The sequence below is a fragment of the Exophiala viscosa genome, assembly GCF_022695815.1.
Source record: "Exophiala viscosa unplaced genomic scaffold EDD37scaffold_3, whole genome shotgun sequence".
Classification (NCBI taxonomy): domain Eukaryota; kingdom Fungi; phylum Ascomycota; class Eurotiomycetes; order Chaetothyriales; family Herpotrichiellaceae; genus Exophiala; species Exophiala viscosa.
This window is the reverse complement of record NW_026944355.1, coordinates 834,818-855,068: the sequence shown is the minus strand read 5'-3', so window position 1 is coordinate 855,068 and position 20,251 is coordinate 834,818. Positions and strand designations below refer to the sequence as shown.

The window sequence follows — 20,251 nt, the reverse complement described above, 5'->3', positions numbered from 1 at the left end:
TTGCCGGTAGTCTAGGTGGAAGATTCGGTCCTACCTGCACATTTACATACGTCTCGTGAAGACCACCCAGCCATGGCTAATATCCGCAGCATAAACCTTCCTGATACAGGGAAGTAAAGAAGACCAATGATGCTCAAAGCACCAACCCAGCTGGTCTGGGTTGGGTTTCATGCCCCAGGTCCTTCGCTGAGCTGGAAATTCCTTCGGCGGATCAGAGGTGGGCCTTTGCAGTGGACCAGACGGCGCCTAGAGGAAGTAAGGACAAGAAGATGGGCAAGATGCTCGAATGGGTGTGCAGAAAGACAAATGGTATTTAGGTATTAGTGTATCAAGACTGTTCTGCCCCAGGCGAGACACGAGATCTCGTCCGTACGAGCACTCCCGAGTGCACACCTTCTATTTATCGCAATATGCCTGTCCTCTACTATCCAGCATACACACATCCCATTCACAAATAATACCTATAGGGAATACCCTGCTTCATCATAACTACAATCCCGCAGCCAACATCAGGCCGTAGCCCACAGTAATGACAACTCCAAAGGCGAGGATCGAGGACGGTACGCCCCGCGTAAGGAAGTGCTTGACATGGAGGTATCGTACGCCAGTCTCGGGAACTTCCATCATGATTGCAGCTATCACAGAATGTTAGCATAGGATAACCAAAGTAGCATAGAAAAGTAACATACTCATATTGGGAAATCCACTCGTCGGCAAACCCATGGCAGCGCTACACATTAGCGCGGCGCCCATGACCAGCAGATTCGGATGCGGTTCGTTCATACTGGAGCCAACCTGTTGGACAAGAGGTAGGATGATCAACGCCGCGACAGTGTGCGAGATGAACGTCGCGACCACAAGAATAAGCGCGGCGAAAACAACGAGCACGCCATAGATTGAGAAATCCGCCACACCATCCGTAATGCTTTTCGCAATGGTATGCAAGAGGCCGGACGAGGAGACAGCCCTTCCGAGACTCAACCCACCAGCAGCCAGGATGATGATGGTCCACAAGAAATTGTTGAAGTCTTCCTTGGTGAGGATGCCGGTGCCGAAGAACAAGACCATAGGAATGATAGCGATGACGCCCATGTCCCCAAACACACCTTCCAACTGGTGTGAGGTGCACCATAGCACAATCGTGAGTAACGTGACAGAGATGATAAAGTACTGTATGCCGTTCAGTTTGTCCTTCATGGGTCGAATCGGTACAATTGTGGTACCTCTGCCAGGCTTGAACGATACCAAAAGCAACAGCCAGATCAGCACGATGCTGATAATGCAGACGGGCAGGGCGATGAAGAACCAAATGAGCCAGCTAGGAGTGGGTTTCATGTTCTGCAGCGCGATGATGTTCTGGGGTGACGCGATCGGAGAGGCCATCCCACCGACATTCGACGCCAAAGCAATGCCGAGAATCAGGGCCTTCGACATGTTGCTGTCCGCAGGCAGGTTCCGAAGTATAGGCTGGATAATGCTGAAGCACAGCACCGGCGCTGCCACGTTGGATATCCACATACTCAAAAACATACCCACAAACATGTTCGTGATGAGTACCGTTCTCGCCTTTGTGCCGGCTTTGCTGAGGACAAAAGTGGCCATCATCTTCGCAACGTGATATTTCGACAAGGCCGCGGCAATGGTGAAACCACCAAGTAGTAACATGATGACCGGTGTCCACATTGCTGCAAAGACTGCCTTTGTTGCTGCTTTAGAGTCGAGACGTACATGTGGCTTGTCTTCGGACCGCATGATGCGAAGGACAACCACGAGGAACGGGACCAGTAATGAGGTGACGAAAAGCGGGATGACCTCAGTGGCCCAAAGTAATGATACGAAGATGAGCATGGCCAGACAGTTCTGTTGTTCGGGTTTCTTCATGATAGGGACAAACAGCAGGACCATGAATACACCCAGAATGGCGACGAGAGCAAAGAAGCTCGAGCTGAACAACCACTTTGGGCACGTGAAACGGCCCAGAGGAGTGCGAACTTGCTTGGTCTCGACTTGGTCTTTGTCCCCCTGTAATCGGGCTTCTGAAGGATTTTGGATGCCACCCAGCAGAGTCTGCTTAATTCCAAAATTGGCGGCTTGTGCTTTGCGTTCGATACCAATCATTTCTCGCCAGACAGTGTTCCTCTCCCACACGACGTGTTCACGGAGATGGAGTCGAAGTTCTTTTCTAGCCATCTCTACATCGCCCTTGGTGACGACGTCCGCGTAAACCTTTTCGGTCTTGAGGATCTGCTCGTCCACGTGGGTCATGGTCGTCTCGAGGAATGGGTAGGACGGGTTGACCACCTTGTCCATATAGTCCTTCCGGATGTCCCGGTTGCATACCTTGTCGTACTTTTTGGAAGCTTTCTTAAAACCCGTCTGATTGAGTTGGATGAACGACTTCAGTTCGCATAGCGAGACGTACAGACCGATGGTCCTTTTCTTGAGGGTGATGGCTGAATCATAGAGCGCAGACATTGCTCCTGGGTCGGAACCTTCCAGATCCAACGCCAAACTAGGCCTCCTTCTAAGATAGACTGGTGAATCTGGAGCGTGTAGGTCTTCTCTTGACTCGGCCATCTCTGCACGATTGGGACCGGTATCATAGCCGCTCTTGCTCCTTGGCTTCCCGTTGGGCTTCTTCCTGATCATGGCTGTGCGGTCTTCAGCATCACTATCGCTGTCGTCCCGTTCTTCAATACTCGTGCTCATGGTGGAAGCCCTCCGTTTTCGCTGAAACGGAGTGTTGAAAATACTGTGCGATCGTCCAACTTTGCGTCGATTCTCACTCTCGACCACCTCCTCCATATCCATGTCTTCTGTCTCGTGCTTGTAGTCCTCTACATCCTTTGCAATTTGATCCACTTCGCCGAATATTTCAAGCTCTTTCAGTCTATAAAAGGAGCAGACCTTGTCCAGCTCCGAGTCCAACATACGCCGGAATGTGGTGTCTGGGTCCAGCTGGCCACCCAGCAATGAGGTGCTCTCCTCATCCTGAGGCTCGCCGGGAGGTCTGTTTATTTGTTTCTCGAGAGCATAAATCAATTTCTTGAGATTACTGTAGGAGATGTAGTTGCTGCTCCAATCCGGAACAGCATTGAACTGGATGCTGTGGGAAAACTTCATCTCTTCTCTTTCGGCGAGCTGCTCGAGTTTCTGCAGTCGTTTTCGGAGTCGCTGTGCCTCTTTTTCTCTGGCAGAGTCTGAGGGCTGTTTCGTGTGGTCGAGTGATACAAGTTCGACAGAGGCTGCGTCTAGCGCAGGTGAGTCTGAGTCAGGATTATGGGGATTGTGACCTGCACTATTGCGAGGCTGCAGCCCGCGCATTCGACATGGAAGGGAATGAGGCCGTCTTTCAACAGGGACGCGGGGCGGAATAGGGACCAGTTGTCTGAGGACCGGGTCATGTGTGTGGGAATCCAACCCTAGCGGCGATACTACCGGGGCAATGTGAGCCGACGTTGGGACCAACTACCATGCAAGTGTAAGAAGCAGTGGAGCAATATGTATCAGCGCGGCAAGAATGATGCGATAACTGAGAAGTGAATAAATGTGGTTTGTTAACGCGTTACAATCGAGTGCGGGCGTGCGGGAGGTGCCTGGAATCATATTCCCCCTGCCCGCTAAAACACCCCCTGTTCATGCGAGATGCAGTTTGCTCGTTATCAAGGTTTCCTTTTATATGTCAAATGTTAATCAAATGCTTCGGAATTTTTGTGACAGGAACTCTGCCCAACCATCGCTAGTATGCTAAAACTACAAATCCATACTCATAAGGTACACCTTTATTCGTAAAACACCAAGCATCTGACCTCGATGCTCTGTCTGCCCGGTGCATCTGCTGGTGTTTGTGGATCAACAAAAGCAGTGTGAGGAGTGCAATCTGCCAGTCCCTTTTTACCACCGTTCACCTGGCTGAAAGAGTCGAAACACTTGATGAACATGACTTCCTCTGGCGTCATGTCTTTCATATAGTAAAACTTGTGATCGTCGCTCGGTGCAACAGCATAGGTCTCGCCCTTTACTTCATATCCAACCGTCGAACTGGCCGAGTTCGGGTCTGGAGCAACTTCTTTGCCCCGATCGTCATCATCGTGGGTGCCATTTGTGCCATTTGTGCCATTCGTGGCTTCTCTCTTGGGATATAATAGATCGATCTTGACGAAGTCCGCAGGCTTTGTCGTCCTCCAGTCGATCACGGCCAGAGGATAGTCTGAAGCTGGGTTGGCAATGGGTCGCCACACATTGATGATCTGATAGCGCCCTTTCAGCAGCTCTTCAGCCTCGTCGGCAGGCAAATGTCTCCGAACTCGAACCTCCGCAGCGCCGGGCGTTTGATCGACGTGGACCTGCTGTACTGGCTGGCGAGGCGACGCCTTTTCCCTTCTTCTGATTGTATGATCAAAGATGACCACCTTTTTAATTCCAGGTAACTTCTTGCGCAATACCGCCTCGACCTCGGCATAGTATTCCTCTCGAACTTTGGATTCGTCCGTGAACGCTTTCTCCTGGGCAGGGTATTCATATACTGCGAAGCCAGAAGTGTCTGTCGAGAACTTGGATTCTTGCCCACGTATGTCCTCAACTGCTCGTTCGTGGTCGGACAGTTTAAATGAGTAACCAGGGCCGTCGACTTTGCCCCAAGGCTTTACAAAAGCCACATCGCTATCGACGTATGAGTCTCGGTCGATGTATCTGAAGTTTGAAGTAGTCATATTGGCGGCACGACTGTTGACTGTACTGAACAACCGTGTCGTGGAAGGAGATGGAGAAGATCGGTGCGAGACGGCGCGGGAGGCGGTCTTTAAGAGCGGGGCAGAGGCTCTGATAGTTCGCAGCGTGGTGGCGGCTTGCATAGATGGGGGTTATGGGGGACTGGTATCTCTTCAACTGATGGTTAGACTGAATTTCTGCTGAGGATTAAACCCCAGATGTCAACAACGTTGATATATATCTTCTATGGTCAGTGTATTCTGAATTGTCAGCACTTCATGAAAAACGAAAACAATGACGTTGAATTAGATATATGAAATTGGTAGAACTTAGTCCTATTGGGCCAAATGCACTCCATAAAGATGACATTCTTCATTCGCGTGTTTGAGCCGCGTTTAACGAGAGGGTTTTAATGACGCCAGCACCATAAAGTAGAATATTACAAAGCAGAGCCGGATATCGCTCGGAGAGAATAAAGAAAGGAAGTCTGTCCGCCTAGCCAATCAAACCCTGGATTAGTCATGTCTTGGTACTCGAGGCTCTTTCCCCGGGTGGCTTCCGATTCGCACCCTGCTTACTACACAAATGCACCATAACTTCATCAAGTTTATGGTTGTCTGTCAAATGAGCAGAATGTGAGAGTTAGTCGATCATGGATGACTATCCCATTGACAAAGTATACCGTCTACTCGAACCAGGTCCAGTCATCCTCTTGACTACGAAGGAGAAGGATGGTACCAACAATGTCATGACCATAGGATTTCACATGGTCGTCCAGCACGAACAACCACCTCTCCTTGCTGCAATTATAGGACCATGGGATCACACCTTCAAGACCTTGCGCACCACGAAAGAATGTGTCATCGCTATCCCGACAGTCGAGATGGCCAAGACCGTCGTTGACATTGGAAACTGCTCGGGTGCCGATGAAGACAAGTTCGAGAAGTTCAGCTTGTCTACTGCTTCAGGTTCGGAGGTTGGAGCCCCTCTAATCGAGCAATGTAAAGCCAACATCGAGTGTCGGGTCGCAGATACAAAAATGGTCTCCAAGTACAACATGTTCATCCTTGAACCTGTTAAAGCGTGGGTAACGCCTCACCTCAAGGATCATAAAACGATCCATCATAGAGGCGATGGAACGTTTACCGTTGACGGCAAGGTCATAAACCTGCAAGACCGGATGACCAAATGGAAAGAGTATCAAGAATAAGTAGCGTCGAACCAGCCAGTCTACAACTTGTTAGGAAACAAAGGAGCATTCCTCCCACCCCTGAATAAGCCCAACATCTCCTCCCCCATCCATATTTTCCTCGTCTTTGCAATCCCCCCTTCCACATCCGCCACCCGTCCAGCCTGCACGAGCAACCCCTTTCCATTCGCCTCCATTTCCAAACTCATCAGGTAGACTACCGCATCCGCAATCTCAGCAGGATCATTGATTGGGACACCAAGACCACGCATCCTCACCGCCCACTCTTGAAGCGATTCGCCCTCTTTCCGTCCCGAAAGGATGTCCGTCAATGTAATGCCCGGCGCGACGACGGATATCGCAATGCCCAATGTCGCCGTGTCATTCTTGAGTGCTCTCATCAAGCCGACGATGCCATGCTTCGCAGCAGAGTATAGCGGCGCTCCCGCACTGGCCAGATACCCCGCCAAACTGGCCGTCATGACGATACTGCCCCCCCGTTCCTTGCCATTCCTTCTCATATAATGAATCGCCAACCTCACCGTATCACTTGCGGCGTTCATATCCACCATCAGCGTCCGCCGATCCGGCTCCGCAAGTAAACCCGTAGAGTCTACCTCATCACGGAAAAATTGGTCCTTGTACTCTGCAATCCCAGCATTGACGAACACGCCGTCAATTCCGCCGAACTTCTTGACCGCGGCTTCAAAGGCACCTCGCTGCGACGTCCACGAGGTGATATCACATTGTTGGTACAGGAATCTGGATGAAGTCGAGAAAGATTTTGGTGCTGGGGCGCGGTCAAGAACAACGACATTATTGCCCAGGTCGTGCAGCAGCGTTGCTGTTTGTAGACCGATGCCGGCACTCCCGCCTGTTATTAGGATTGTTTTGTTTCGGGGCCCGGTGAGCTTAGAGCGAGTGACTGTGAATGCCTCGACTGACATGGTTGAACTGTTGTCTGATTCGATAGTGTCAACGATAAGATATCCGCTGACTTGCCGAGGAAAAAGTGTTGTTGCTGAAAAAAGAGGGTGTCAGAGGTTGATAAGGCTGTGCTTCCTCTCCCCCGCATTTTTGGCCGGGTCCCGGGATTGCTTGAAGTTGGGGGCCTTTTCAAATTCCTTGCCTCGGCTCTGATGGGTCTCTTTTCGTAAAATGGTTGTCGACTCCTGCCTTTAGGGACTGATTACATTCCGGCGAGATTATTTCCCAAACAGCAGCGCAAAATGACTGGTATCTTCAAGTCGAGCAGTTTCATGTTGGCATGCGTCTCAAGCAAGCTCGATCAGCGCCCTCCGTCGATTGTCTTGTCGCATGCATCCCTCCAAATATCTCTGGTCCGTTTCTCGAAAGTGAAATCCCACCAAAGATACCCAGTCAACTTCCGCTTCAATGCAAGCCAACCCAGGTCTTGTTGGATGACTAGCTGATCGAACCGAACCAAGTACCAATCTCGAAGCTTGGGATCGTCTTCGGCCGCAACAGCACCCATGAAAACAGCCCACAGGATAAGTTTGGAGTACTGACTCGTATCTTCCCTGTTTTGAATTCGAGTCAACGCCACCTGCATTTCAGTCGCAAGTCTGGGCTTTGCAGCATACACTCCGACTGCCGTAAATAGCACTACCTCGAAGTATATATGCAAACCCAGTCTGCATATATCGGAAACCTCATCTCCACTCTCTGCGGCGGCCTCACCAAAGCTTGACGAAGGGTTCGTGACGCAGAGGTCATGCTGGAGCATGAATGCTGACACGCAGATTTCAGCGTATGATAGGTGTCCTGGTGCCGCACGCATAGTCTGTTCAAGGGCTGCGGTCAACAAAGCGGCTCGTCGCCCGAGTCTGTAGACCAGTGGTTGACTCTCCTGCATTTCAAGCCAACCTTCGCCCAAGGCCAACAGGAGCTGCTTTGCTTCCTGGTCGAAGTTGAATCGCAAATTGTCCGACATATATCGGTAGGTACGTAAGGGTTCAAAGAGCGGACGAACACCGTGTACGCTCGCCATCGCAAGGCTGCACCTGTCGAGTGTATCAGTCAGCGTGCATCAAGAGTTGACTTCTGAGTATACGGACACTTGGAGTGGCTGAGAGGTGGCTGGAGCCAGTGCGTCCAGACCACCTCTTGTCTCGACGAGATGACGCAGAACGAAAAAATGCGGCATGGCGGGCTCAAAACGGCCATACAGCTTTGGGTGGCGCATGCATTCCATCATAGGCGACTCAGGATATTTAGTTACAATTGGCGTTTCGATGATGTTCACGCCATTGGCTGCGAGTCGCAGGATGCTTTCGATCAAATCATCTGATGCAGGTCCGGACAGAGCTGCAATGGTTTCCCTGACCAACTTGGTCGAGGTATATTGATGATTGATTCGAACTTTCATCAGATTGTCCTTGGTCTCAGGATCTGTGGACAGCAAGTAGCACACGCTGGCCGCCTGTGCAACGTGCGTATGGAAAGCCAGGTCCGATTGTACAGTTGTGCGTCTCCACAACTGGATCAAGGAGCGCAGTGCCGGACCCCTGATTGTGGGGAAGTTTCCTGGCCACACAATCTGATAGGTATGCTCCAAACTTCGAAGTGCCAGCGGCGATAGTCTACGGGACTCAATATTGTTGAAAGGGTCAGTTGTACTTTCCGAGAGAAGAGTCTTTGGGTGAGGCCAGAACATGTTGTAACGGCTTTTGGTCAGTTCTTGCATCCCAGATTGCTTACCCTCATTGCCCGTGGCTGGCTCTTGTGCATGTGTCGACTTTCGGGCTTTGCGCTTTGAATGGCCGAGTCTAGCAGCATAAGACTTGACGTAGGAAAGCTGAAGTTCTTGTTCTCTTTTGGTTTGTCCAAACTGAGGCACGAAGACCACAGTCGCGTTGTCCCTGATGCGCGTCGGCTTGGTGCTTGAGGCCTCGACTGGGCGCCGGACGGAGCATAAGTGGTCATGCCCTGACAGACTGGGGTCATTGGGGTCAGTGTTCGTGATGGACGCCATGTCATCTCAGGTAGTCGTCATTGGAGCACTGCACAGATGGGTCTTTGCCTTGTGGATGGCGTCGGGGCTCATATAGACTTTAGGTAAGGTCTGAATAAACATATCTGCGGGGTTTTGTAAATAACGAGATGCACGATATGCGAAAACACGTGGTCGTGTTGGGCTTTTTCGAGATCAAGTCTAGTGTATCAAGAAAGTCCCGCAGCCGTCGCTTACACTGTATGCCAGCCAGACTTATGGGCCCGACGGCCAATGTGCTGTGTAATTCGCCGGATCTGAAGTGCCGTGATTTCTTGACTGATGAAGAGGAGGAAGTCCTCTCCAGGTGTGATGAAAGGCTATGTCTGCAATGTCTGCAACAGCCTTCGTTTACAAACACGCGGTTCGTCCAGCCTTTCTTCAATCGACCAAGCCAATAGGAGCTTAGCCCTCGACTTCTGAAAACAGCAAAGGCCTGGGGGATGCCAATGCGATCCATGGCCTGGTCAGCCACGACCGTTGAGTGACTAAGCACAGGCAGCCAATACTGTGCAAGAGCATTGTAGCTCGCTTGCAGGTCGACCGGTGATGAAGACAGGCGAATGAGGCCTCTGGCTCTTTCCTTCTCGAACCTCATTGTGTAATCATTCAATCATGTGTGAATATTGTGAATGCCCTAACTTGGCAGGTGCTCGGTCAGTGGCTTTTCAGTAGGAGGAGATGGTGAAACAGTCGGTACCACAGTTTGGTGGTCGAGTAAAGTGGTTGGCAGAATCACCGGAGAGAATTTGATCCGAGCCACTTGACGAAATTCTCGCGTACTTTGGTAGAGACCAAATTAGGAACTCACAGCCGGTCCGAGCTTCTCCAGAATCTGCCTCTTTCAGCTTTAGCGAACCAATACTACCATTTTCCCCGTCCCTGAGACAAATCTCCTCAATATAGCTTTACAATTTTCACCACCTTCGCATCAATGCTACTGCGGCGGTGCAATACTACAGTCCATCATGAGAGGTTTACCTCACATCGACGTCTTTTGATGCCAATGATAGCTTTTGACTCAATTTTCAAAGACATAAAAAGGTAGGAATGTCTGCGCAGAGTGGTAAGTTTTCTAATCATCATCATCATCATCAACAACACCAACAGCAACACCAACTCCAACACCATCACCAATTCCCATACCAGCACCATCACAACTAAGCAACAGTTTACTACTCGAAGATCTACACCAACATCTTAATACAACCTCCCATCAACTCATTGATATTCCACCATGCTCGTCCCCGTCGCCTCCCTCGCCCTTCTCGGCCTTGCAACCGCTGCACCGCACGCCAAACGCCAGGCTGCTGATGCCAACTTCGGCCTGAGCGTTGGCCTCGAGGGCATTTTCGACATCAGCGAAGTCCAAACCTTCAAGTTCTCCTACGCCAACAACTCAGCCTACTTCGGCGAGATCAAGTACCAGCAATACTCGGAGCCGCTTGTTCTTACCGGCGCCAAAGTTGCCGGGGACACCACCGGTGGCCTGAGCTTCCTGTCCATCCACGCCGCCCCCACAGGCTCTCAGTACGCCTACATCGAGCCAACCAAGACTGCACCTCTGCAATTCACTGTCCCGCATACGGGTGGCGAGATGCCCGCCGATGCTGTCAGCACGGGATTCTACTTCAGCGGTGGTGGCCCAATGTTGTACAATGGCGATAACAAGTTCTGGGCCTGCCAGAACCCTGAGCTCAAGGCTTTGAACTCCTATCAGATCTGGTGGAATGGTGCGGGCGAATTCCCCCTCGGAATCGACTGCAAGGGCCCGATTGGCATGGACCAAATCGCTGAGTCCGAGACGCGCAGCAACTAAGACGTTGTGATTGAGCATTTGAGCGGTCATACTAGCATAGCATTCTTTCTTTTCAAAAGCGCGGTTGTCTGATTTTACTTTGACCATTAGCGATTAGCCAGTTTAGTCTCTAACAATTGCACATATTCATCCATCATGCTGTCTGAGACTACAAACTTAACACCATCTCTTGCTACAAGCCCTTGCTCCAGAAAGCTATACGAGCATTTAGAAACTCTTACTTAGCAAGGAGAAGACATAAACTTTGATAGGAGTCAAATTGGAGGAGTCACCCTGCTATCCAGCCTAGTAAACAGCACCATCATGTTTTAAGAGCCCCTCGATGAACGCCAAACGCTAAACAAAGTATCCCAAGCATCGAGTCATTGCTCACTGAGCCCAGCCCTTGCTCATCTCCACAGCCTTCTCCCAGCGGGCGAACCGTGTAGCGCTCTCCTCCTTCGTGATAGCAGGCTTGAATGTGGTAACGCCCTCAGTGTTCACCACCTTGAGCTCGTCAATGCTCTCCCACACGCCAACGGCCAGACCAGCAGCAATGGCAGCGCCCAGCGCCGTCGTCTCACGCATAGCAGGTCTCTTGACTGGAATGCTGATGAGATCGGACTGCGTCTGCATAGTGAGGTCGGAGTTACACATGCCACCGTCAACAGCTAGTTCGGTCAACTTGTGGCCGCTGTCCTTCTCCATAGCGACAAGGATAGCCTTGGTCTGGAAGCAAGTAGCCTCGAGGGTCGCACGGGCAATATGTCCACGCTGAGTGTACGCGGTGACACCGAAGATAGTGCCGCGCGCGTCATCGATCCAGTATGGGGCGAACAAGCCGCTGAAAGCAGTCACGAAGGTGACACCGCCGTTGTCCTCGACCGTCTCTGCGAGCTGAGAGATCTTGCTTGATGACTCGATGAAGCCAAAGTTCTCGACCAAGAACTTGACGCTGGATCCGGCGACCGCGATACTGCCTTCCAATGCGTACATGGGCTTGCTGTTGCCGCCGAAATCGAAGGCGACGGTGGTCAATAGGCCGTGAGTGGAAATGACGGGTTTCTCGCCGACGTTGTACAGGATGAAACTACCTGTGCCGTAGGTGTTCTTGCCCAGACCTGGAGTGAAGCCCTTCTGGCCGACCAGCGCGGCGGATTGATCGCCCAAGCACCCGGTGATCGGGACACCTTTGAGGACAGTGGAGGCGAGAGAGCCATAGGCGGAGGCATCGGATGAGTGGACGATCTTGGGGAAGGCGATTTTCGTGCGGTCGATTCTGAAGAAGTCGATCAACGACTCGTCGTACTTGAGGGTCGAGATGTTCATGAACATGGTTCGAGAGGCGTTGGAAGGGTCGGAGACGAAGACATTTCGCTTGGTGCCGCCGTTCAGCTTGTAGACCAACCATGTGTCGACCGTGCCGAATGCCAAGAGACCCTTTTCGTATGCGTCCTTGACCTTGTCGACGTTCTCGATCAACCACAGAAGCTTGCCGACTGAGGGGTAGGTTGAGAGAGGCAGACCGCAGATGTCGGTGAGCTTGTCGGCTCCAAGGCGTTGCTTGAGTTTGCGGACAAGACCCTGGTGACGGGTGTCGGTCCAGACAATCGCATTGTACAGAGCCTCTCCAGTCTCTTTGTTCCAAACGACGGTGGTTTCACGTTGGTTCGTGATACCGACTGCCTTGATAGTGTTGATGTTGTGGCCTTGAGTCTCGAATTGCTTGACCGCTCCGTCAATGCATTTCTCGACTGAGGAGACGATCTCCTCAGGATCGTGCTCGTGCCATCCTGGTTGAGGGTAGATCTGCTTGAATTCAAGCTGATGCGAGGCAACAGGTTCGCCTGACTTGTTGAAGATCAAGAATCGCGAGCTGGTGGTGCCCTGGTCAATGGACCCAATGAAGACTTCTGGAACGCTGCCCATCTTGAAGATCTGCTACAACTGTGAAAGAGAGATTGACAAAGGATATCTGGAGAGAAAGGAGAGTCTGGAGGCACTGATGGGGTTCTGGAGGATCCATGGGGAGGGGAAATACGTTGTTTATAAACACCGTGGGGGACTTTTTCCTGACATGTGTTCTGGAGTCAGGATAAGCGAAGCACATGGTCGTATGACCTTGTACCTGGAACTTCGTGTGGGTGTTGGAAGCGGGTCGAGGCTCGTCTCCTCGGTACTCCGTACCAGAGGTGCGTAACGTGGGTGGTATTCTGCTGCTCGGTGTCCAGTGTCCATGGTTTCCCGACCTGGGGAGTGACAATGCCCCGAACTCCAGAGGGAGCTACCTACAATCCAGACTATTGAGGGTCCATCCGGACGACGGGAACGGAGAAGAAGCAGGGTTAGTCGCGTGTAAGATACCTGGGTGGCAAAACGAGTCAGGGGTACAGACACATGGCGCGGGGAAAAGAGTTGAAGCGATACCGAGGAGGAGGCACATGATCTTCTGAAAACGGACTAAACCCATTACCAGCTTGACCTGCATGACATGAGTGTGGAGAGTATGGGAGATAGTGGGAGAAATGGAGGAGAACTCGGGGTTTGCGACCCCGAGGAGAGAAGCAACAAGCTTTTAATTTATTGTTTTTGCCAAGAAAGGCGGAGAATCACTATTTCCGCTCGGTTCCGCGATTAGATTATCGACTCGGCAAGTTTACTCGGCCGGTGATGAATGACTTTGTCTGACGAAAAGTGTACTTCTGAGGGCATCGATCTGGCTGGCGATGTGAGGTTCGTTGAATAGAAGAATCTTGTGTATAGGGTAACAACAATAAGGCTGACTGTGGTAAGGTGTATGATTCTGAGATGACATATACTGATAGGGCTCAATTCTCTTGGTCAGAGCGCAGTAAACAGCAGATCCAGTGCAAGGACAATCGAGATTGATGTGATGAAATTCTGCTGTCATGACGCGCCCACTTTTGGCTCGAAAAACTTCACGTGCCCTTTCTTCATTCAGCTCATGCCGACGAGGTTCCCACCGGCTTACGTTTCCAACGGTGAGCAATATTACACGAGTCTGTGCCGCACATCAGGAGATGCATCCCAAAAAAGTGTGTCAGTAAAACTCAGTCTTCAGCGGTGAGGCCGCGCTGTCACAATTCCCCATTCTCCAGCTTCTCATCCCATTTCTTTCCTGCACTCCAGATGTCGTTTCGACATCTCAGGGTTTTGTGCAGGAAGAACACTTAGAACAGACACACCCCGAGATACCCGGACTGGAGTGTGGCCTTAACGCACGTCGGTATGGGGCCCCGAACCTTAAGCGAGTCGGCACGAGAAGCAAAACAGGTAATAGGCAAGACCGGCCGGTGCGTTTGACGTGCTTTCATTCGCTGGCACATGACCATCCTGGCAGAGATTCCAGGGAGAGTGGCTTTTTCCTCAGATCCACCAATAATTCTTGTTTATTCTTGTTCTAGACTCTATGCAAGCCGTCCCAGCCGACGGTTCCTTTCCTCCATGCGGTGTGGCACAGCTATGCACCACGTATCGGTCACACAACCCGAGCGTATGGTGGTAAATGGAGTGGTATGGAGTGTTATGGAGTCCTGGAGTCGTCTGAGCTCCCTCTCCATCTATATAACTCTGGTCCATTCCCCCATGGGCTTTCATTGTCATCCTCATCCCACCTCCACAACATCAAGTGGCAAGCTTCCTTCCCCGAGCCATCTCCTCGCTTAAGCTCATGTCCCTTTCATCCTCTTCCGCTTCAGTTGAGAAAATTTCAGTCGCTATGGCTAAGACCACACACGAGGAGCGTCCTCATCACCACGAAGCCCCTCGCTCTCAAGCCCCCAGCCGACGCAACTCAACAGTGCCAGGCGTCCTCCCATACTCTGAGCATGGTCCAGTTATCGATCATAAGATCCCTCAAGCTGAGGCTGTGCAACAACAACCAGACCTCGCATGGAGTCGTATCCGCCATTATATGAGAGAACCCTTTTCCGAGTTCTTCGGAGTTTTCATCCTGATCCTTTTTGGTGACGGTGTCGTGGCACAAGTCGTGCTCAGTGATAACACCAAGGGTGACTATCAATCAATTTCTTGGGGCTGGGGGTACGTTTTCCATTTCCTTTCGAACTTTGAGCATCGCTAATTCTCAAAAGTCTCGGTGTCATGCTTGGTGTCTACTCTAGCGGTATCTCCGGTGCTCATTTGAACCCGGCTGTCACTTTCGCCAACTGCGTTTTCCGCAAGTTTCCCTGGAGAAAATTCCCCACGTACATGCTCGCCCAGGTTCTTGGTGCCATGACTGCATCTGCTGTTGTTTACGCCAACTACAAATCCGCCATTGATGTTTACGAGGGCGGCGCCAACATTCGAACCGTTGGTGGAACCACTTCCACAGCAGGCATTTTCTGCACATACCCTGCAGACTTTATGACCAAGACCGGTCAATTCTTCTCCGAATTCATTGCCAGCACACTCTTGATGTTCTTGATCTACGCTATCAAAGATGACGGAAACATTGGAGCTGGCCCTTTGACTCCTCTCTGTCTTTTCTTCATCATTTTCGGTATTGGTGCTTGCTTCGGCTGGGAAACCGGATATGCTATCAACCTTGCTCGTGACTTCGGTCCCCGCCTGGTTTCGTACATGATCGGCTATGGCCACGAAGTCTGGAGCTATGGTGGCTATTATTTCTGGGTAAGTCTTTCAACAATAAGCCTCGAAAACTCGATCGCTAACATTTTCGAAAGGTCCCCATGGTTTCACCATTCTGCGGCTGCCTTTTCGGAGGCTGGATGTATGACACTTTCCTGTTCACTGGAGAGTCGCCAATCAACACCCCTTGGATGGGGCTGAAGCGATTCACTCAGCCAAAACGATCAGTCTGGTCGAACACCTACAACCTTGATGATCTTGAGCATGAGAGCCAGGTTTAAATGGTGATATAACATGACAGTGTTCGCTAACAACGCGAACGAATGGCGCAGTCGGCGTCGTTGAAGTGGAAAGTACGCAAACAAAGTGCGTGAGCATCGAAAAGGGGTTATTGATTTGGGTGAGCGTGGCATCGCTCAATGGAGGCTGCTTTGTACATACGTCGTTTTCAGCATAGGCGTTGATATGACTCAGACGAGTACATGATCCTAGACATTGTCGCACAAATGATGATGAATCTCTTGTCAATATGCTTCTTAGCTCTTCCTTACCCTTTTTGTCTCTTCTGCAATCTTCCATCTCTTCATGCCTGCGAAGCCAGGTATCTAGGGATCTCCGGTGGTTTCGGTCTAGTTCGACAATAGCACAATATGAGTGCAAAGATTCTTGCACGGCTGGAATGTGATTCGATCGATTGGGTAAGGACGGAAGGCATATCATATACGGGTAGCGCATCGTAGCCGACCTTGTAACCTGTTCGTGTTTAATCATCTGCCAGACGTAGCCCCTATCTTAGGCATGGGAGGAGATAAGGGCCAAGTATACTACCGCGTTTGTATATGGCTCTCTTGCACATAATTTCCAGCCGTTCCATATTAGTTCTATCCTAACAAGCAGATGTTCGACGTCAAGGCGCTATAGATGGCGGCGCAGTCGGCTCAGTCGAGACGGTCTACCAATTCCAGCGACTTTGAGGCAGTCACAGAAAACGGGCGCCTTCGCTTGCAACGATATCATATAGACATCGTCGATAGTTCTTCCGTCACAACCATGATCAATAGTAAACATATTGGGCCGTGACGTGAACGTCTTTGTCTTTCCTCGCCCTTCTCTTTCAAGTTTTGTCGATGACAGTGCCATGGCTCCTGGACGAGGACTCCATGAAGGCCATCATCATATCTTTCTCAACCAGGGTTCGCGAGGGAAAGTGGCAATGTGAGGACCTTGAGAAGGCCGTCAACGAATGGGTAGACGGAAGCATCCAAGTAGGGGGAGGAGTGGTTTGACACCTCGATGAAGTAGTGGGAGTGCGGCTGAAATGAGTACATGATGTTGCAATAGAGAAGATAGAGAAGAAGTTACAGCTTCATCGTGCGCAGCGACGCTCCCAGCTGGCCAAGGTACACTCCTGCAACGAAAGGGTCTTCTGACGAGGGTACCACCTGTATATGAGAGACGATCATCCCAGACTGTGATAGTGGATGGGATCTCAACAAAAATCTGAACAGCCAATATCCGTCATCTCGTTGCCTCATGCAGAAGGATGGCATGTGCTGACGATGATAACCACCGATTCGCAAGTCCATGCTGTAATGGATGGTCCCAACCATGTCACCATCTCCCTGTCATAAAAAGGGCATCGTGGCCCAGAATCTTGCAATGTTTTCTTCATCTTACCTGACTCCTCCGTCCAGTCCCAACCCTCAAAACAGAGCCTCGCTCGCACTGAGTAACCCGAGATGACAGGACAAAACGCATATTCAGATGTTTCTCACTTACCTGTACATCGCAGAATCGATCTCGTTCCCATTTCACCGATACTCTGCACCTCGGCACGCTGTGTGCATACCTGAGACCCTATAAAGCTCACACCCAATCTCGCATATACCCCTATACGGGTCAGCCGTCCACGGGGCCGGTGGGTGTTACCGGTATTGCGCGTTACCAGTAAAATACCGCAAATGGGCTGATGCTCAGAGATTTTCAGCCATACACCTGCGTAGAAATGTGTAGAGACCCATCATGGCTACGACGCTACTAGCGTCATTTGCCTCTGAACTAGTGAGCAATCAGGATGCAATGACGGGATCTTAGCAGCGGAAAAATCTCCGTAAAGAGAAAATATATTCAATGCACGTCGGTGTCACGCATCCCGAATCCACTGGCACCACTTCTTCGGTCGAAAAACACCGAGTTGCATCACAAGCGATTTCTCCGCAGCTTGGACCACACCAGCGGCTCTTCATCAACCAAATCTGCACACTTCATCACACTGCCCGCAGATCCGGGGTTTCCACAGCTCATGAGACCAGACTGGAGACCCAGACTTCGGTCTTGTGACGAGCAGGTGCCGAGCAAAGTATCATGGCAGAGTCTGCTGCTGGCAACGTGGACACGGTCATTTTGCCGGTAGATGCAACGGGAATCAGTCAGCAGATTTGCATTGGCTTCAAATATACCAGCTGGATTCCTCCATAATTCCTCATATCGCTGTCGTCTTCCCTGCTGTTGTGTTTGACTAAGGGGTGTAGATTTTTCCTTTTACCTTGCACCAGATTTGAGTCACACATTGCCTGACAGAGGCATTCGCCCAAACACTGACAGCTAGTCGAAATCCTCTCCTTCACGATGGCCTCACGATTCTCGTCAAGACGGCTTCTCAAGCCCTTGGCCTATGGAACAGGTGTGGCTGTTGCTGGAACCACACTCCTTTATGTGGCCTATCGACCCCGAAACGTACCGGGTGCAGAAACACTTGCTCCCAAGCCTCCTCGAAGAGACCAAAACGGCGTTATAATCCCTCCCTCATTTCCCCATATCAAAGCGAGATCCGATCAGATCGCAGACCTCAAGAAGTCCACTTCTGCACCTGCATCCGAAGTCTACGACCTTCTGGTTATCGGCGGTGGTGCTACAGGCACAGGTATTGCGCTTGACGCGGCCACAAGAGGGTTAAAAGTCGCAATTGTGGAAAGAGACGATTTCAGCAGTGGCACAAGCAGTAAATCCACCAAACTGGTACATGGCGGTGTACGATACCTGGAGAAGGCAGTCTGGAATTTGGACTACAACCAGTACCAACTGGTGAAAGAGGCGTTGAGAGAGCGGAAGAGCTTCTTGTACACAGCGCCACATCTTTCTTCATGGCTACCAATTATGCTGCCACTGCAAAAATGGTGGCAATTGCCATATTTCTGGGCAGGCACCAAGGCCTACGATTTCCTGGCGGGCTCTGAAGGCATTGAAAGCTCCTATTTCTTGCCTAGGAGCAAGGCTCTAGACGCGTTCCCTATGCTCAAGAAGGACAATCTCGTGGGCGCTCTGGTATACTACGATGGACAACACAACGATTCGCGAATGAACGTCTCACTGGCCATGACTGCTACTTTGTATGGTGCCACAACTGTCAATCATCTCGAGGTGACTGGTCTCGAAAAGGATGCCAGTGGCCAATTGACAGGCGCCCGTGTACGCGATCTGATAGCCGACAAGGACGGAAAATCAGGTAACGACGATTTCGTGGTCAAGGCCAAAGGTATCATCAACGCAACTGGTCCATACGCCGATGCGATTCAGCAAATGGACCAACCAACCCACAAGGATATCGTGGCACCGAGCTCTGGAGTCCACGTGGTACTTCCCGGCTACCTCAGTCCTCAGAACATGGGCTTGATCGATCCATCTACCTCCGATGGACGAGTGATTTTCTTCCTCCCGTGGCAAGGCAACACGATCGCTGGGACGACAGATGCACCTTGCTCGATTGAGCAGAATCCTGTGGCCGGCGAGAAAGATATCGATTGGATCCTGAACGAAATTCGGACCTATTTGACTCCAGACATCGAAGTCCGACGTTCCGACATTCTTGCCGCATGGTCAGGTAAGCAGTCTTGCAAAGTCATTTATTAGGCACATGAACTAACAACCACTTCTAGGTATCCGTCCTCTCGTCCGCGATCCCAAGGCGAAAAATACCCAATCACTCGTCCGCAACCATCTTGTCACTGTCTCTGATTCTGGTCTTTTGACATGCGCTGGTGGAAAGTGGACTACCTACCGCCAGATGGCCGAGGACGCAGTGGATGAAGCGATCAAAGTCTTCAAACTCCAAACCAAGCCAGTTACCTACGTCCCTGACATCAGTGGCGTGAACGGTATTGACCCGACCTCGAAGATCCTCAATGGAGCATGCCAGACGCATCACATCCGTTTGCTCGGAGCACATGGTTATTCTACGACATTATTCATCAACCTGGTTCAGCACTTTGGCCTTGAAATCGACGTTGCGAAACATTTGGCATCCGACTACGGCGATCGAGCTTGGGCTGTTGCAGCTTTGGCGTCGCCAATCGAAAATTCCGAGCACTACCCTCTCCGTGGCCAACGATTGTCGTCCATGTACCCGTACATCGATGGAGAAGTGCGCTACGCTGTACAGAGCGAATACGCGCAGACGGCCATTGACCTGCTTGCTCGACGCACTCGATTGAGCTTCTTGAACGCTCAAGCTGCACTACACGCCCTTCCCAGCGTGATTGATATCATGGGTGAAGAGTTGCACTGGAGTGCGCAAAGAAAGGAGGCAGAGTGGCGTGATACTGTCAAATTCTTGGGCAGCATGGGTTTGCCCGCCGACATGCTCGAGGTTACCCGCGAGGAAGTGCTCAAAGGCGATCTACCTTCCACCAATAACCTGGCCCCTGCACAAGGTTCGTCCAAGGGAGTGGTGCCTGTAAGGCCGACTGTTGAACCAGTCTCAGCCGCACATGGACCGGTTCCTTGAACATGTCACGAGTTATAAGTCTGTTTGTTTCCCATTGTCATCAGCGTTCTTGACGAGCATATTCCGTGGAAGGTTCTGCGAAAGGAGCGGAAAAAATTGTTGCATGATACCACCAACGGTGCAAGGCGTTTCGGAGCACAGTGAGTT

The 20,251-nt window shown here is 51.1% G+C and overlaps 9 protein-coding genes across 9 annotated transcripts; 4 read left to right on the top strand and 5 right to left on the bottom strand.

The window, feature by feature from the left end:
* Nucleotides 1–274: 274 nt before the first annotated feature.
* EDD37DRAFT_320100 (DASS family divalent anion:Na+ symporter) lies at nt 275–3,522 on the bottom strand. Its single transcript, XM_062811433.1, has 2 exons — nt 690–3,522; nt 275–635 (listed from the first exon to the last, which is right to left on the bottom strand). The coding sequence occupies exons 1-2, from the start codon at nt 3,322–3,324 to the stop codon at nt 490–492; spliced, it is 2,781 nt and encodes a 926-aa protein (XP_062671749.1). The 5' UTR covers nt 3,325–3,522; the 3' UTR covers nt 275–489.
* Nucleotides 3,523–3,782: 260 nt separating this feature from the next.
* Nucleotides 3,783–4,712, bottom strand: EDD37DRAFT_648317 (uncharacterized protein; the record flags this gene model as incomplete). The annotated part of the gene is made up of 1 exon (XM_062817995.1): nt 3,783–4,712. One exon carries the CDS (start codon nt 4,710–4,712, stop codon nt 3,783–3,785), a length of 930 nt encoding a protein of 309 aa, XP_062671748.1.
* Nucleotides 4,713–5,162: 450 nt separating this feature from the next.
* Nucleotides 5,163–5,988, top strand: EDD37DRAFT_625731 (flavin reductase domain protein fmN-binding protein). Its single transcript, XM_062816263.1, has one exon. It carries the CDS (start codon nt 5,363–5,365, stop codon nt 5,918–5,920), a length of 558 nt encoding a protein of 185 aa, XP_062671747.1. The 5' UTR covers nt 5,163–5,362; the 3' UTR covers nt 5,921–5,988.
* Nucleotides 5,989–6,107: 119 nt separating this feature from the next.
* On the bottom strand, nt 6,108–6,846 carry EDD37DRAFT_648315 (uncharacterized protein; the record flags this gene model as incomplete). The annotated part of the gene is made up of 2 exons (XM_062817994.1): nt 6,108–6,116; nt 6,178–6,846. 2 exons carry the CDS (start codon nt 6,844–6,846, stop codon nt 6,108–6,110), a joined length of 678 nt encoding a protein of 225 aa, XP_062671746.1.
* A 170-nt stretch (nt 6,847–7,016) lies between these two features.
* Nucleotides 7,017–9,239, bottom strand: EDD37DRAFT_320052 (uncharacterized protein). The gene is made up of 3 exons (XM_062811430.1): nt 8,621–9,239; nt 7,978–8,510; nt 7,017–7,923 (listed from the first exon to the last, which is right to left on the bottom strand). Exons 1-3 carry the CDS (start codon nt 8,897–8,899, stop codon nt 7,188–7,190), a joined length of 1,548 nt encoding a protein of 515 aa, XP_062671745.1. The 5' UTR covers nt 8,900–9,239; the 3' UTR covers nt 7,017–7,187.
* A 703-nt stretch (nt 9,240–9,942) lies between these two features.
* Nucleotides 9,943–10,867, top strand: EDD37DRAFT_625728 (uncharacterized protein). The gene has a single exon (XM_062816262.1). The coding sequence runs from the start codon at nt 10,150–10,152 to the stop codon at nt 10,729–10,731; it is 582 nt and encodes a 193-aa protein (XP_062671744.1). The 5' UTR covers nt 9,943–10,149; the 3' UTR covers nt 10,732–10,867.
* A 49-nt stretch (nt 10,868–10,916) lies between these two features.
* On the bottom strand, nt 10,917–12,817 carry EDD37DRAFT_319353 (glycerol kinase). Its single transcript, XM_062811427.1, has one exon. It carries the CDS (start codon nt 12,637–12,639, stop codon nt 11,101–11,103), a length of 1,539 nt encoding a protein of 512 aa, XP_062671743.1. The 5' UTR covers nt 12,640–12,817; the 3' UTR covers nt 10,917–11,100.
* A 1,632-nt stretch (nt 12,818–14,449) lies between these two features.
* EDD37DRAFT_648311 (aquaglyceroporin like protein) lies at nt 14,450–15,602 on the top strand (the record flags this gene model as incomplete). The annotated part of the gene is made up of 3 exons (XM_062817993.1): nt 14,450–14,772; nt 14,823–15,363; nt 15,417–15,602. 3 exons carry the CDS (start codon nt 14,450–14,452, stop codon nt 15,600–15,602), a joined length of 1,050 nt encoding a protein of 349 aa, XP_062671742.1.
* A 2,347-nt stretch (nt 15,603–17,949) lies between these two features.
* EDD37DRAFT_648310 (glycerol-3-phosphate dehydrogenase) lies at nt 17,950–20,104 on the top strand (the record flags this gene model as incomplete). Its single annotated transcript, XM_062817992.1, has 2 exons — nt 17,950–19,201; nt 19,257–20,104. 2 exons carry the CDS (start codon nt 17,950–17,952, stop codon nt 20,102–20,104), a joined length of 2,100 nt encoding a protein of 699 aa, XP_062671741.1.
* Between the last annotated feature and the right edge of the window lie 147 nt (nt 20,105–20,251).